The sequence below is a fragment of the Leptonychotes weddellii genome, chromosome 3, assembly GCF_054177405.1.
Source record: "Leptonychotes weddellii isolate Sample4059 chromosome 3, ASM5417740v2, whole genome shotgun sequence".
NCBI lineage: Eukaryota > Metazoa > Chordata > Mammalia > Carnivora > Phocidae > Leptonychotes > Leptonychotes weddellii.
Window position 1 is genome coordinate 128545997 of NC_138371.1, and position 16414 is coordinate 128562410.

A 16414-nucleotide genomic window follows, 5' to 3' on the forward strand; every position below is an offset into this window, starting at 1 on the left:
TCCCAGGAACCTGGAATCATGACCACAGCCAAAAGCAGACCCTTAACCAACTGAGCCACCCAGGTGCCCCTAACATTTTAGCCATTTTAATGTGTTGTGGTATCTCATTGTGGTTTAATTTACATCTCTCTAAGGACACTGATTCTGAACATCTTTTGATGTGTTTATGTGACATCCACATATCTTCTTTGATGAAATGATTGTTAAAATTTTTTGCCTGTTAAAAATTCTGTTGTTTTTTTATTACTGGGTTTTGAGAACTCTTTATATATTCTGGATGCAAGCTCTTTATCAGCTATATGATTCCCAACTATTTTTAAAGTGCAGAAACCTTTTAATTTTGGTAAAGTCCAATTTATCAATTTCCTCTTAAGGAACATGCTTTTAGTGTCACATCTAAGAAATCTTTGCCTAATCCACGGTCACTAAGATTTTCTTCCTTCTAGAGTTTTAAAGTTTTTTTTTTTTTTTTTTTAGGATTTTAGAGAGTGCACACGTGAGTGGGGGTAGGGGCAGAGGAAGAGGGAGAGAATCACAAGCAGACTCCCTGCTGAGTGCAGAGCCTGGCACAGGGCTTGAGTTCACAACCCCAAGATCCATGACCTGAGCAGAAACCGAGAGTTGGATGCTCAACTGACTGAGCCACCGAGGCATCCCTAGAAATTTTAAACTTTGAAGTTTTACATTCAGGTCCATGATCCATTTTGAATTAATTTTTTTTTAAGATTGATTTATTTATTAGAGAGAGAGCACACACATACGCAAGCACGAGTGGAGGGAGGAGCAGAGGGAGAGGGAGCAGCAGAGTCCCCAGTGTGCAGGGAGGCTGACGCTGGGCTCCATCCCAGGACCCCAGGATTATGACCTAAGCCCAAGGCAGACACTTAATGGACTGAGCCACCCGGGCACCCCAACTATCCTTTCAACTATCTACCCTGAATTACCTTTGGACCTTTGTTGAAAATTAGTTGTCTATGTATGTACAGGTGTATTTATGGACTCTATTCTGTTCTATCAATTTGTCTATCTTTGTGCCAGTACACAAGGTTGATGTGCTGAAATCAGGTAGTGTTAGCTCTCCAAATTTATTTTTCAAAGTTGATTTGACTATTCTAACTTTGCATTTCCATTTGAATTTGCAGACTCAGTATGTCAACTTCTGAAACAGAAAAAGCCTTTGGGGTTTTGATTGGGATCATGTTGAATCTATAGATCAACTTTGGAAGAACCGACATTTTAACAATATTGAGTCTCCATAGATGCCTCACCATTTGTTTAAGTGTTAATTTCTCTCAGCAAAGTTTCATAATTCTCAATATATACTTTTTGCACATTCTTTGTCAGATTTATTTTTTAGTATTTAATATTTTTGATGCAATTGTAAATGTCATAAATTTCAAATTGTTTGTTGATTTTGTTTTAAATCTTTCCCTATTTATTGAGGCATGAAAGGCACAAATCTTATGTGTATGACTCAATAAAATTTTGCATCTGAATATATTGATGTAACTGCCACCTAAATCAAGATGTGTGACATTTCCTGCATCCAAGAAGTTTCCCTCACAGCTCTTCCCAACTAGATCACTTTCTGGTATCCCTCAAAATAGTCTTTATCTTCATATAAATGGAACCGATCAGGATGTACCTTGTCTGGCTTCTTTAACTCAACATTATGTATGTGAGGTTCATACATATTGTTGTGTGTATTGGTAGTTCATTCTTAAATCATTGCTCTATAGTTTTTTCCTCCTATCAAAGGACATTTCCAGTTTTTCCTACTGTGAATAATGCTGTAATCAATATTCTTGTACACAAACATAAGTACTCTTTTCTCTTGGGGATATGCCCAATGGTAGAATTATTGGATAATAGGGTATATGTGGGACTAGCTTTAGTAGATACGGTCAAAAAATTTTCTAGGGGTGCCTGGCTGGCTCAGTCAGTGAAGCATGCGACTCTTGATCTTCGGGTTTTAAGTTCAAGCCCCACTTTGGCTGTAGAGATTACTTAAAAAAAAAATCTTAGAAAGTTTTCTAAGGTAATTCCACCAATTTATACTCCTACTAGCAATATACATTAAGTTATAGGTGCTCCACTTTGCCAAGGCTTGGTATTGGAATTCCTTTTAAACAATTCTGGTGAATGTTTAGGACTGAAGCATGATTTTAATGTCCCTAATATAGCTATTGATGTAGAACTTCTTTTCATATGCATATTGGCCATTTAAATAACATTTGAAGATCAACCAAAGTAACTGACTTAACGTATTAAAGAAAAAATAGATATGAACATTTCAATAAAGGCAAAAAAAGCTTTTGCTATTGAATGCTCTCCCCTCTGATGTTATAGCTAAGAAGCCCATTATCACTATTCTAGTCAACACTAAATGAGACATACCAGCCAGAAAAAGACCAAGAAAAAGAAATAAAAGGTATAATCATTGCACAGGACATTAAACCATCTTTATTAACAGATGACAAAATTGTAATCATAGAAATTCTAAAAGAAACTATGAGGTATTAGAAATAAGAGAACTTGGTAAGAAAGCTGAATATGAGGTCAATATGTAGAAATCAATAGTTTCTATGTATCAGCAACAAAGTAGTAGAATATAAGACTTTTTAAATGTTATTTAAAATAGTACTAAAAAGCCAAATACCCAAGTATAAGTCTAATGAAAGATATGTGAAACCACTACACAACACTGCTGAAGGAAATTAAAGACAATTTAAATAAATGGAAGGTGTATGAATGATACTTATGGGTTGGAGAACTCAATATTAAGATGCCAGTTTTCCCCAAACAGATCCATAGAGCCAATAAAGTCCAAATAAAATTCCAGCAGAGTTTTTTTTTTTTTTTAAAGATTTTATTTATTTGAGAGAGAGAATGAGAGAGAGCATGAGAGGGAAGAGGGTCAGAGGGAGAAGCAGACTCCCCGCTGAGCAGGGAGCCCGATGCGGGACTCAATCCTGGGACTCCAGGATCATGACCTGAGCCGAAGGCAGTCACTTAACCAACTGAGCCACCCAGGAGCCCCAGCAGAGCTTTTTTTTTGTAAGTTGACAAGCTTATTCTAAAATTTATAAATTAATGGAAATAAATTTTATAAGATGCCTAAAATAATGGAAATTACAAAGGACTCAGAATAGCTAAGGCAACCTTGAACAGTTCTAGGACTTCAAGGCTTATTATAAAGCTACATTAATTATGACAGTGTGGTACTAGTACAAGGTTAGACAAACAGACCAATGGAATGAGAACCTGGAAACAGGCCCACCTATATATGGTCATCCACTTTACAACAAAGGTGCCGGAAAAATATGACGGGGGAAATGACAAACGATAGTCTTTTTAATAAATAGGGCTGGGTCAACTGGATATCCATATGGGAGGAAATGAACCTTGATCCCTTTCACAAAAAATTGAGATAAATCCTAGACCTAGATGTCAAAGTTAAATTAATAAAGCATCTAGAAGAAAACACAAAGAATATCTTCATGGCCTTGGAGCTGATGAAGCCTTATTAACAGGACACAAAAACCACTGAACATGAAAGATCAGCAAACCCAGCGAGTTTTACCTCACATATTTCTGTTAACTTTCTGTCCATCCCTACAATCACTGACCTACTTAAGAGTCACTTTGGCTTGTAACACTCTCCCAACACAGTCTCCCAACAACTGCTCTTTTCCCTTTAATCATTGTTCCATAGCACCGACACAGTAATATACTTTCAAAAATGCAAATTTGACTGTTACCGCCTTTTTAAATTAGAAATTCTGTAATGGGCTAGCACCGGTACGAGAATCACAACCAAGCTTCTCCGAAGACCACAGGCTAGCCCTTTATGACCTGGCATTTCACCTACCTCTCCAGTGAGCGTCTAACTTGAATTCTGGCTCCACCAATTTTAGAACTAACATTATTGTTTTCCTAATACACGTCCTAGGCTATCCAAATTGTGTTTTTCATTTCCTTCATTCACTAATTTAGTTTTTGAAGCTGAGGCTCAGGTATCAAACCTTTGAGGAATCCGTCCTTATTCCTTATATAGGGTCATTCCCCTTTCACTTCAGCATGCAAAACAATTAGTTTAAATTTCTGGAGGGCATATTAACAACTTTGAATCCCAGGTAGTTTAGATTTTGGATGCAGCAGACACTCAAGTCCATTTACTTGTTAATCTCTACTGACTGAGAAACTCACTCCCACTCCCTCCTCCATGGAACTTGCTGGAAGCTTCTATCTGATCTTCATATGTCAAAGGGCGGTGAGGGAGAATAGGACCGACTACGTTGGAAAAGTAAAACAGTACTGACACAACCTCGGGCCACCTTCCTCCCTTCCGTGCCTTCGGATGTAACAGGTTTTCTTCTCAATCGGAGAAGCCAAATACGAAAAAAGCGTGGGGCTGCGGAGTTGTGGGTAATGGACTAGTACAACCGCACCGGAACCAAAGGGCTTCTTCCACTCTAGCATCTGCAAAGGCAGAACCATTTCCGGCGAGTCCTTGTCCGTTAGGATTCCCGGCGCATAGATCACGGGATCTACGCGCAAGCCGGAACTATGCTTCCGGAAAAGAACACGTATAGGCGAATGACGTCACGGGTCTCGAAAGGCTTGGCTGCCTCCGGTAGCCATGATGAGAACTGTGGTGAACGGTGATGAAAATGGAGCCCGACGTGCCTTGTTATTAATAGACGTCCAAACTCTCCCAAACGCCCCATGTTCCTATGGAATAACAGTATGCTACAAAAGTGCTTTGGAGCTACTACCGCTGAAGGTTCTATTGGGGTGCGGAGGCGTAGTGGAAGACAGGGGCAAGCGTGAATAGCCGACGCCTCCGTAACCATGGCTGCGAGGGGCGGGGACTGAGAGCGCCGGTCACGGGACTGGGGCCGGCCGGGAGACTCAGTCCTCCACGGTCCCAGCCGGCCCTGCGCACGCTTTTCGTCTCCCCTCCCCCGCCCCGCGACACGCTGCGTGGCTGCTCGTTGGCTACTTAGGACGGAAGCTCGGTTGGTGCTTCTCCAGAAGTTTCCCCGTTGGGCGGCGGCGGTGTAGCTCATAACCTCGGAGGAAGCTGCTCTAACGGCAACAGCGATTTTTAGGGATGGCGGCAGCTGCAGCAGAACCTGCAAGAGCCCAGCAGTGCGTGTTTTCATTCTTGCTATTTATTTTTATCTCCCCCTCGCACCTACCCCCCACTTGGTTAGTGAGCATGTCGTTGTTTTCCCTGGCAGGTTTTTCCGGAGCTTCTCAGATGCTCTGATCGAGGAGGACCCCCAGGCGGCGTTAGAGGTGAGAGAACCAATCTCAGCTTCCTCCACTTTTCTTGGGGGAACGCGGCCACGACGGGTCCCAACGGACCCCGACTCTTCCCAGCTCTGCCTTCCTGGGACCGGGGTTGCTGTTTTTATGATGTATCGGCCCTAGTACTGACAGCCTCCGTCTCTCCTTGGTTCCACAGTGGCCCAGTTACTCCAAACCCGTGTTCTTGCCCCCTCCCACTCCTAGACCGTTACTGCATCCTTTTAGCTCCTTGGGAGTACTTTATCTATTCTGGGGGGTGTAGTTGACATTCATAGTTGGCCCGGAAGGAATTTTTTTTTTTTTAATAGTGTGTGTGACTAGAAGAAAAAGTGAAATCTAGGCTTGATGATGTTTGTTAATTAATTCGGTTTTTGCCATTCTTACATACCAGATGTTGTGCTAAGTGCAGACTACTGAAACAAAAACCTTTTCCCGTATGTCTTTGAATATTTTCAGAAGTCCTGTTACTGTTCATTATTCATTCATTTATTTATCAAAACTATTTGCAGTTGCTTTATGTAAGACACTGATTGCTATGGAGTAAAGTCTTGTTTATGTATTTAACTGACTTACAAGGCCCTTTGTGTGAAGTGAAAGACTACAAAGCCGAAAAGAAAAGTCAAAAGAGCAAGAATTAAATAATTTAAAATAATAAAGAGAGCCCAAGCTAAGGATACATGATGCAGTTGGTTGCAAAATTTAAGCAGGGGTTTTTTGCTTTGAAGCAGGAGGGAAGAAGGAAACCAAACCCTGTTGGGTTGTTATAATGTAATATAGGTAAGGTTAGCAATTTGAGGCAAGAGAAGTTTTTTGCTAGCTAGGACCTTAAAAGAAATTTGCCACGTGGGTAGTAGAGTCTCTCTGAAGGAGTGATACTTGAGGAGAGACCTGAGGGAGCGAGCTCTGTGGAAAGAACATTCTGGGCAGGAAAAGAGCCATTGCAAAGATCCTGAGGTAGGAATGAGGTTGGCTTGTACAGGGAGCAGCAAAAAGGCCTATTTAACTAGAGTGGGATGATGGAGGAATAAGTGATGAGGAGGTGGGAAGGAAACCAGGGGCTAGGTCCTATAGGGCTTTTTAAGTTGGAGTATGTTTTTTTGGATCTAGATATGAAGGCCCTCAAATAAAACGGTTGGTTGGTCATTTGTGCTATGATGTTTCCTAATGAGGCTTCTGGGATCAGTATTAGAATAGTATTACAGGAGGCACTGAGCATCTTTCTTCACAATTCATTATGTCATCTAGACAGCTATTAATTTCAGAATCTACATTTGTTATGGTCCTCTTAGCCCCAGTGCCACTTTTGGAAATCCAGTTTATATGAGTTGCTTTTAAAGGAAATTATTGTAATGAATTTTGTTGTCCCTTTCCATCCCTTTGATGTATGCTATATTATAAATCTTAAGTCTGCAACTACTGAAGTTGTAGTTTTATATATGTATAGCCCCCAGATCAAGATAGAGAACACTTTCATCCTCACAATTCCCTCATGCTGCTGCTCAGCCAATAATTCCGCTTACCCTCCGGGTAACTCCCATTCGTATCTCTGTCAGCATCAGTTTTGCTTGTTCTTGTATTTCCTATAAACAGAATAATGCACTAGTTACCCAGTTGAGTTTGGTACTCTCATGTGAGATATGTCCATGTTGTGTGAAGTGGTATTTTTTCATTGATGTGTAGTATTTCATTGTATAAAAATAGAGCACAGTTCTAACAATGGACTTTGGCTTGTCTCCAGTTATTAGCTAGTATGAATAAAGCCACTGTGAATTTTTTTGTGTGGGTATTTTGGTGAACACACGAACTCCTTTTTTGGGGGGTGTACATACCTAGGAATGAAATTGCATAGAATAGGCATGTGATTAGCTTTAATACCTTGATTCTTAAAGTGTGGCTTTTGAACCAGCAGCATCAGCGCCACCTGGGAATTTACTAGAAATGCAAATTGTTGGACTCCATCTGAGATTATTCGAAGCCCTTACAGCTCATATGGTGTAGTACTTACCCTTCCATTTTACAGAAGAAAACTGAGACCGAAAGAAATCGAGATGATCTGTCATAGAGGTGTATATAGCCAATTAGAGGCAGAATGGGACCCTCAGGACACAAGTTTCCAGACTCTTAGTCTAGTGCTGTAGAAAAGTAATTCTCAAAAGTATCCTCCTGAGACCAGCTGCAGCAGCATCGCCTGAGAACTTGTTAGAAATGCAAATTCTCAGGACCCACCACCTACTTGAATCAGAAACTGGGAGTGGGGATAATGATCATGATAAGAACCAGCTATGTTAAGAGACAGTGTTTTTTTATTTTTAATTAATTATTTACTTATTTGAGAGAAACAGAGAGTGGAGGGGAGAGGGAGAATCTTAAGTAGGCTCCATGCTCAGCACGGAGCTTGATGTGGGGCTAGATCCTGCGACCCCCAGGATCATGATCTGAGCCAAAATCAAGAGTTGGATACTTAACTGACTGGTCCCCCCCTTTTAAAGCTAGAAGTGACCTCACAGTTGACCCTTGAACAACCTGGGTTTGAACTGCATTGGCCCACTTAACATATGGACATTTTCTAATATGTGCAGTACTGTAAATGTGTTTTTCTTACGAATTCCTAATTTTTTTTCTCTAGCTTTATTGTAAGAATATAGCCTACCTATACCTACCTAATACCTATACCTATAGCATACAAAATATGTTCTAGTTGACTGTTTATGTTATCGGTAAGGCTTCCGGTCAATAGAAGGCTGTTAAGTTTCTGGGGAGTCAAAAGTTACACTTGGATTGGGTTTTTTTTTTTTTTAAAGATTTTATTTATTTATTTGACAGAGAGAGGCACAGCGAGAGAGGGAACACAAGCAGGGGGAGTGGGAGAGGGAGAAGCAGGCTTCCCGCCGAGCAGGGAGCCCGATGCGGGGCTCGATCCCAGGACCCTGAGATCATGACCCGAGCCGAAGGCAGACGCTTAACGACTGAGCCACCCAGGCACCCCTTGGATTGGGTTTTTGACTGGGAGGGTCAGTGCCCCTAACACAACGTCATTGTTCAAGAGTCAACTAGTCATTTTGAAATTGAGGACACTTGATGATACATCACTTAAAATGTTACAAGACCATCCAGTTAGGATTAAAGGGGAAATGTTTGTATCAAGCTGATGCACATTTTTCATTCATTTAGCATATAATAGTACATATTAGTGGTGAATTTTGTACTGAGAGCCAGGGATCTAAAGATGAAAAGACTGCATTGAGGAAGTTTGCAGTCTAGTGGAGAGACAGACAAGTCAACAGATTATTAAAATATAAGGTAAATATTCTAATGGAGTGGTGTATGAAGTACACTAAGAACACAGCAGAGTAGAGGCTAACCAGGGTAGTCAGAAAAACCTTACAGAGGATGTCTCATTTCACTAGGTAGAGAAGACGTGTGAATTACGAGAATCTTTTGAGGCCCAGTATGAATAGTGGTTAAGAGCATAGGCTCTGGGGGTACCTGGCTGGCTCATTCGGTAGAACATGAAACTCTTGATCTTGGGGTTGTGAGTTTGAGCCCCATGTTGAGGGTAGAGTTTACTTAAAAAAAAAAAAACAAAAACCCCTCAGGCTCTGGAATCAGAGGGCTTGGGTCCCGTCGTTTCATAATAACTCTGTAACCTCAGGAAAATTCCTGATGTCACTCGGGATCAGATTTCCTATCTGTGAAGTGAGACTAAGTAGGACCTATTTGAAAGGGCTGTAATGAAGATAAGTAATGTAAGGTACAAGATGAGGCCCTTGAGGGTAGGCATCTTGCAGCTTCTTTGCTCTCTAGGTTCTAGCCACACTTTTTTTTTTTTAAGATCTTATTTATTTATTTGAGACAGAAGAGTGCGCGCGCGAGCACAAACAGGGTGAGGGGCAGAGGGAGAAGCAGACTACCCGCTGAGCAGAGTCTGATCCAGGACTTGATCCCAGGACCCCAGGATCATGACCTGAGCTGAAGGCAGAGGCCTAACCAGCTAAGCTACCCAGGTGCCCCAGCGCTGTCTTTTTTTTTTTTAATGTCACTTGAAATGTATCAAGCTCAGTCCTTGTGGAGGGCCTATGGACTTGCAATTCCTTTTGCTTAAAATGTACTCTCTTGTACTATCTCATTTTGCTTGGAGATGCTCATCATTTGAGATTTCAGCTGACATGTCACCTAGGAGAAACTTACTTTCTTGGACCACCCTATCTAAATTGAGCCCCATTGTAAGCTAACAAGGTGGCAGGGGTTTTGTGTGTCTTTTTTACCACATTCTCCGTGTAGTGCCTGCGATGTGGTAGGCACTCAGATGTGTTATGTGAAATGACTCCTACCATAATTCTTATAACAACTGAGGTGGGTATTTGTATTTTACTCACAAGGAAGCTGAGACCAAAGAGGTTCACTTGCTCAGGGTTATATAGTTGAGAAGTGACAAGTCTCTGGGTTCAAGGCATCAGGTCTTCCTCTAGAGGAGGGGGTAGGTCTAGGGATGTATAATATAATTAAAGGTTTGATAGCTGACTTTGAAGTAGCTGACCATTGATAGCTTTGTTCAGAGCATTGAGAACAGAGAGAGTTAGCATAAATGCAGTGTTACCTGTTCTGCATGGTTTACATGGTAAGGGTATACGAGTGGCTGCGCTCCAAACAAGCTTTAGCAGTGCTAGGTAGTTTAGGAAGGGAGAGGGGTTGGTACTCTTGTTTATTATCTGTGATTGGGAATTAGCTGTGGCTAGAAGAAAATGTGAAGTGGAATCAAACTGAGATACCCAGAGCTACATGCCTTCAGCAGTTAGATCAGTCTGAGCAGTTCGCTTTTGCTTTTAACCTTAACAACAGGTTAACTTGTTGACTAGCATTTTTAAAAATCCTAAAACTTTAAAGATTTGGAAATTCATTTTCTGAGATCTAAGTTTGAAACAATTTCAGTGCATTAAAAAGGAGTTTTTCCCCGATTTGGATTATCAAGGTACTTTCTTCACCATTATCTTGGTAAAGATTTCAATGTAATTATATTTCATAGTTCATTGAGTTTCTTTATTTTTGAGAACTGTAAGTTGCTTGACTATAAACTAACTCATTTTATGTGAGTCTGCATTAAATAATGGCCTTTTGCCCCTTTGATTCAAATGTTGGCACTGAAGTCCTTGCCTTTGAGATACCTCTCTCTAGTCCCTTTGCTCTAGCATCGGGCAACTGTTGTCACAGAAAAAGTAGAACTCTCAAAACATGCCACAAGTCTGATGTCGTTAATACAACCCAAATCATTGTTTTAATTTCACTTCTTCTGGTTTTATTATACTGTATATTGTTTATTCGAAATAAACTGGTTATTGTGTTTTATGACTTATATTTGTGTGTCATAGTGTTCAGTTTGTGTTCTGTTTTTTTGGTAACTTTTCGGAATAATAGCCCAATAAGTGAATTGGTTAGTTTATTTAACTGAGTGACATAAATGGTTCTCCTTAACCAACAGTTGGTTTGTGTTTTTAAAGGTCATTTGTAAGTTGGTTGTTTGAAAATCAGTTTTTACTTGATTCCATTTTATTTATCTTTGTACCCCCAGTGTCTGGCCTGTCTTTGTTACATAATATATGTTTAAAAATACTTATAAATTGATGAACCAGATCCTAGTATAATTTATAGTAGCTTTTTGACTCATACCTGTTTTCTTGCTGAGGAGAGGCTAGAAATTTGGTTTGAAGATGTATTTGAGTAGATAGGTAAGAAGCTATCAGAGGTTTTCAAAGTTGTTGAAAGTTTAAGTACAAGATGGTATCATTTAACTTAGGAATTTCAAAATGTTAGGAAACATATTAATACAAATGTCATTGGTGTGTGAAAGATACTTGGATTAAAGAGAGGTTACCAAGAGGCAGTGTGGTTTGGTGTTCAAAAAGCAGATTTGGAGTCAGACCTGGATTTGACAGTCTTGTCACTAAGGTGATGGGATGGATCTTCTGAGCACATGTGGGGAAGAGCTTTCTGGTGAGAGGGAGCAGCAGGTACAGAGTCCTAAGGTGTTTGAAGAACAGCAAGGAGGCCATTGTGGCTAGAGTAGAGGAGCAAGAGGAAGAGTAGTAAGAGATGAGGTCAGAGAGCTAGCAGAGGGTTGTATCAGGGAGGGCCTTGAAGGTCACTGGAAGAACTTGGGCTTTTGCTTGGAGTCAGCTGCAAAGACATCAGCTGCGAAGACGTTGGAGAGTTTTTTGCCCATTGACATAAACAAGATCTGATTTTCAGTATTGCTTGGATCAGGATGATAGAGGTGAAGAAGGTAAAAAGTGGTTTGGATTTTAGGTATATTGCGTTTTAGGTAAATGATTACCAAGTATAGTATAATTTGATTTTGGGGAATCACGCTAAGAGCAAAATCAGTGACGTGTTGTTATTGAAGTAATTTTACTTTTTTTTTTTAAGATTTTATTTATTTATTAGAGCAAGAGAGCACAAGCAAGGGGAACAGCAGAGGGAGAGGGAGAAGCAGGCTTCCCGCCTAGCAGGGAGCCCTGTGTGGGGCTCAATCCCAGGACCCTGGGCCGAAGGCAGATGCTTAACCATCTGAGCCACCCACCCAGGCGCCCCTGAAGTAATTTTACCTTTTAAGAAAACTACCAAATCCCTAGAATGTGTGAGCACTAGGTAGAGAATCAAAGCATTCCTATTTGCCTACATTTATTCTTGGCCTCACTGATCGTACTGTCATTTCTTGCATCATTACTGTTCCAGCTACCACTTACATACTGTGACTGCGCAGGGTGACAAAGTTTTAATCTCATATTGATGGTAGCTATCTATGAGGTACTGTATCTGGGCTTTCAACGGAATGCGGTAATTTCTTAGGGTTGTCTGCTATTGACAGACGATGGGGGAGGGCTAGATAAACTTCATTGTGTCTTTATTGATTCTGTTAACCTTCCTGAGCTCTAGATTCAACTTCCAGGTTTTTTGTTTGTTTTTATTGGACGGTTTCATATTTTCTAGGCATCTCAAATCTTTGAGTCTTCTCCAAATTAGAGGGAGAAAATCTTTGATGGTCAATGTATATAAATTCTTCAGAATAAATGAGGTGATAGTAATTACCATTTAGAGTTTCTACCATAGGCCAGGAACTGTGCTAAGATACTACATTAGATTGTGGATTTTGGGGGAGAGACTGGAGAAGGGGTGATATTGATCCTCTTGCAAAGGAAAGCTCCAAGCTTATTCTGTTATCTTTCCTCCAAATAGCTTATGATAATAGGTTATTTGATTAAAAATCATGTTTAATTAGAATTCAGTTGCTTTTAAAAACATTTATTGACATTCAACATGTTTGTATTTGTAGGAGCTGATTAAGGCTTTGGAACAGAAACCAGATGATGCTCAATATTATTGTCAAAGAGCTTATTGTCACATTCTTCTTGGGAATTACTGTGGTAACTTTTCTTACTAAATATATTATTTCTTATAAGTTATAAATTTTACCCAAGATACAGTGAATCAAATATAGTAGATATTATCTTTGAAGATTTTTAAATTGGTCTTTCACACAAGGTGTGAAGTAGCTGAAACATGACAAATATGTTGAGCAACACCCATACAAATGTTCTGGGTGTCTCTTCTTCCTTCAGTGGGTGGAGAATTTATACAGATTTCGTTTGTAGTTATTGGATATACTAACAAAAAATAGCATCACATTTATTGTTTTACAGACTAAATGAAATGCTCTTGTTTGTAATTTTTGTATATTGTGTAACTTTTAAATTATTCTGGGTAGAGAATCTAGGTAGGGAAAACTAAATATCTTGAGTCATATTACATAAATGATGTTAATGAGAAAATTAGATGAACTTTGTGACAAAGCTTTATACATTGACTGAATAGCTTTAAAAAGAAAGCTAAATATTAGGCTAATAAGGTATGAGAGTGATTTTTTTTGGATTTTATCTTGGATTAATTTTTCCTAATTTAAAAGCATTTGTCCATTGCACTAACTTGAAAGCTTAAAAATGTAGGGCTGATTCAAATTTTGTATGTAACTTGTTAGGATCCATAAATTACTGACTAAACCCTCCCCCTTTTCTTTCTTTCTTTCTCTTTTTTTTTTTTTTTGTATGTAGATGCTGTTGCTGATGCAAAGAAATCTCTTGAACTTAATCCAAATAATTCCACTGCTATGCTGAGAAAAGGGTATGCAATAACTACTCTTCTAATTGGGTCTGGACTATAGATAGTAGGTATTTAGTTCATTGCATGAATTTTAAGTTTTATGTAAATAGTAAATTCGGTATTTATACATTTTATAGCTGAGGTAGGATTCAATTTTAAATATAATTTTATACTTCTGTTGTAGTGTGTTTTAAAATAGTGATATTGAAGTAATTACAAGGAAAAGAAGAAACTGATGGATTTCAAATCCCTTTTTCATTCATTGTTTGGAATTTATGGTATTTAACCAGGCTGGACAGGCTACATTTAATGCTGTGAAAGCCCTGTATCTGTGTACGTTACATCCCAGCTTGTTTCTGTTGATAAGTGTAATTTTATTCTTAAGAAACTTCTTTGGTTTCTTAGCATAACTATATTTTGGAGTAAGTATGCACAGTTAAATCAAGAAATTCTTTTTGAAATGAGTTCCAAAATTGGGTTTTAATGAGAATTATATTTAATGTTACAGTATATTAGAAAATCTCTGGGCTTATTAACATATATTTAAAATAAATTATTTTTTTACCAATAGAGAGTACTAGGATATTTAATTTAGAAATCCTTTTTGCATGATCTCATGTGTGTGTGGTATTTGTTTTTAATATACTCATGCAGGATATGTGAATACCATGAAAAAAACTATGCTGCTGCTTTAGAAACTTTTATAGGAGGACAGAAATTAGATAGTAAGTATTGGAATTGTATGTTAATAAACTAATCCATTATTTCTGTGTTTTTTTTTAAAGCAATCTTTTTTTTTTTTAAGATTTTATTTATTTATTTGACAGAGAGAAACACAGTGAGAGAGGGAACACAGGCAGGGGGAGTGGGAGAGGGAGAAACAGGCTTCCCGCTGAGCAGGGAGCCCAGTCTGGGGCTCGATCCCAGGACCCCGGGATCATGACCTGAGCCGAAGGTCTGACGCCTAACGACTGAGCCACCCAGGCACCCTCTAATGATAGAGTTTTATCACAGTTCTCTAAAGCAGTGGTTCCTAAGCAGTGGGAGATGATACTGCTCCCTGAGGGACATTTAGCAATGTCTAAAGAGATTTTTGATTATCATGACTGGTGAATGGGGGATGTGCTATGGATACCTAGTGAGTAGAGGCCAGGGATACTGCTAAACATCCTACATTGCACAGAATTGTCCCCCACAACAGAGAAGTAGCTGGTCCAAAATAGCAGTAGTGCTGAGGTTGGGAAACCCTGCTCTAAAGTATTGCATGAGTATGTTTTTCTATTTTAAAAATTTACTCTTGTATTGCTTTGAATATTTGCTCTTCTGCTGTATACCTGCTTGAGAGAGGACAGTGGGTCCAACTTTGCAATTGGAACCTACAAATTAGGAAGGAGTAGTGAGTGGTACATGAATAATTTGGCTATTTAGTAAGCAAGCCAGCATATCTGCACTTCTAGCAGACTCTAAAGAGTCCAATTATCCTGTACCTTGACACATACTTGAAAACCCGGAAGAGACATAAATCATTCCATGTTGTAGATTTCTAAGCCCTATTCCTTATTTCTTTTAGAGCAATAGAAAGTTCATCACCTAAATTGTTTCATTTATTAATATCTTACTGCCATTGATTTTTATCTCAGGATTATTTCAGAGTCCGCCTCAAATGAAGGTGTCTGTTTTTTGGTAAAATTGCTTTTACGGATATTTTAATTTGAAAACAAATTTGTCTTTTAATTCTAAGGAAAATTTATGTTAAACTGTTAGGGTTCCCTTATTAACAGGGTAAAAATTTACAACTCAAAATATTACCTTTTTTTCCTTTGGTATGGTAGGAAGCTTGGTTTTATTTACTGATATTCAAATCTAGGATTTTGATATAATTATTACCCCCACTAGAATGAGTGTGTGTGTATATGTGCCTAGGTATTAAGGCCTATACAGTTTGAATTTTATTTATAAATCAGTGTACTAGAAAATTCCATTTTAAGAAATTTTTATTTTTCAGAATAATCTTGCCTGCAATTTGAGTTGGCAAACTTTTATTTAGAGTACTTTTAATAATTTTTTTTAAAGATTTTATTTATTTATTTGACAGAGACACAGTGAGAGAGGGAACACAAGCAGGGGGAGTGGGAGAGGGAGAAACAGGCTTCCCGCTGAACAGGGAGCTGGATGCAGGGCTCAATCCCAGAACCCTGGGATCATGATCTGAGCCGAAGGCAGGTGCTTAACGACTGAGCCACCCAACCCCCCACTTTTAATAATTTTTAACATTATATTGGATTAGACCCTGCACTGTTTGGATTATCATTGTCCTGAGTCTTTAGAAATTAATAATTTGCTTATGTACATGTTTACATTGCTATCTCTAAATATATAGTTCACCATCTGTAGTCTCTTGGCTGCTGTGGAATCTGGAGACAAACAGAACTGCGCAAAGTACAGAGGTGTTTTTTGGTGTTGGTAGGAATGGCATGGTAACAGGAAAAGCTACTGAGAGAAGAGTAGATAGAAAAAGTGGGTAGCTGCATTAGAGAACAAATCTGGGGTCAGAAGAAGCTTCTAGACCTTGGTCTAGCTGTCTGGTACCAGGCTTCTATCCCACACTAACTGATAGTATGTTGGGTATCTAATTCAGGTCTGATTTTGTTGTGTGAGAGGAAGCTCCTTTAACAGGAGAGAAGTAAGGGGAAATGTAGATTATTTGTATCTGGGAACCAGTAAGGTTGACTGTGGCTAAAACCATGTTTTTTTTTTTAATTAAAATTCTTCAGGATGAATGTCTAAATGTTAAAAGTATTCGTGTACTTATAGCTGTAGCATTATGGTTACTATAAATCCTGTTAGGACAAGTATTTTTGTTTTAATTTACTGCTGAATCCCCATTGCCTAAAACACTGTTTGGAACATAGTAGGTATTCAGTAAGTATTTGTTGAATGAATATGT

General features: G+C 39.0%; 1 protein-coding gene across 1 annotated transcript in view; it reads left to right on the forward strand.

The window, feature by feature from the left end:
* Positions 1–4644: 4644 nt before the first annotated feature.
* Positions 4645–16414, forward strand: part of SUGT1 (SGT1 assembly cochaperone of MIS12 kinetochore complex) — a 38917-nt gene continuing 27147 nt past the window's right edge. Inside the window, exons 1-5 of the mRNA XM_031036595.2 lie at positions 4645–5154; positions 5247–5304; positions 12644–12734; positions 13419–13488; positions 14122–14192. Coding sequence (XP_030892455.1) covers positions 5117–5154; positions 5247–5304; positions 12644–12734; positions 13419–13488; positions 14122–14192 — 328 coding nt within the window. The 5' untranslated portion in view covers positions 4645–5116. The remainder of the gene's footprint in view (positions 5155–5246; positions 5305–12643; positions 12735–13418; positions 13489–14121; positions 14193–16414) is intronic.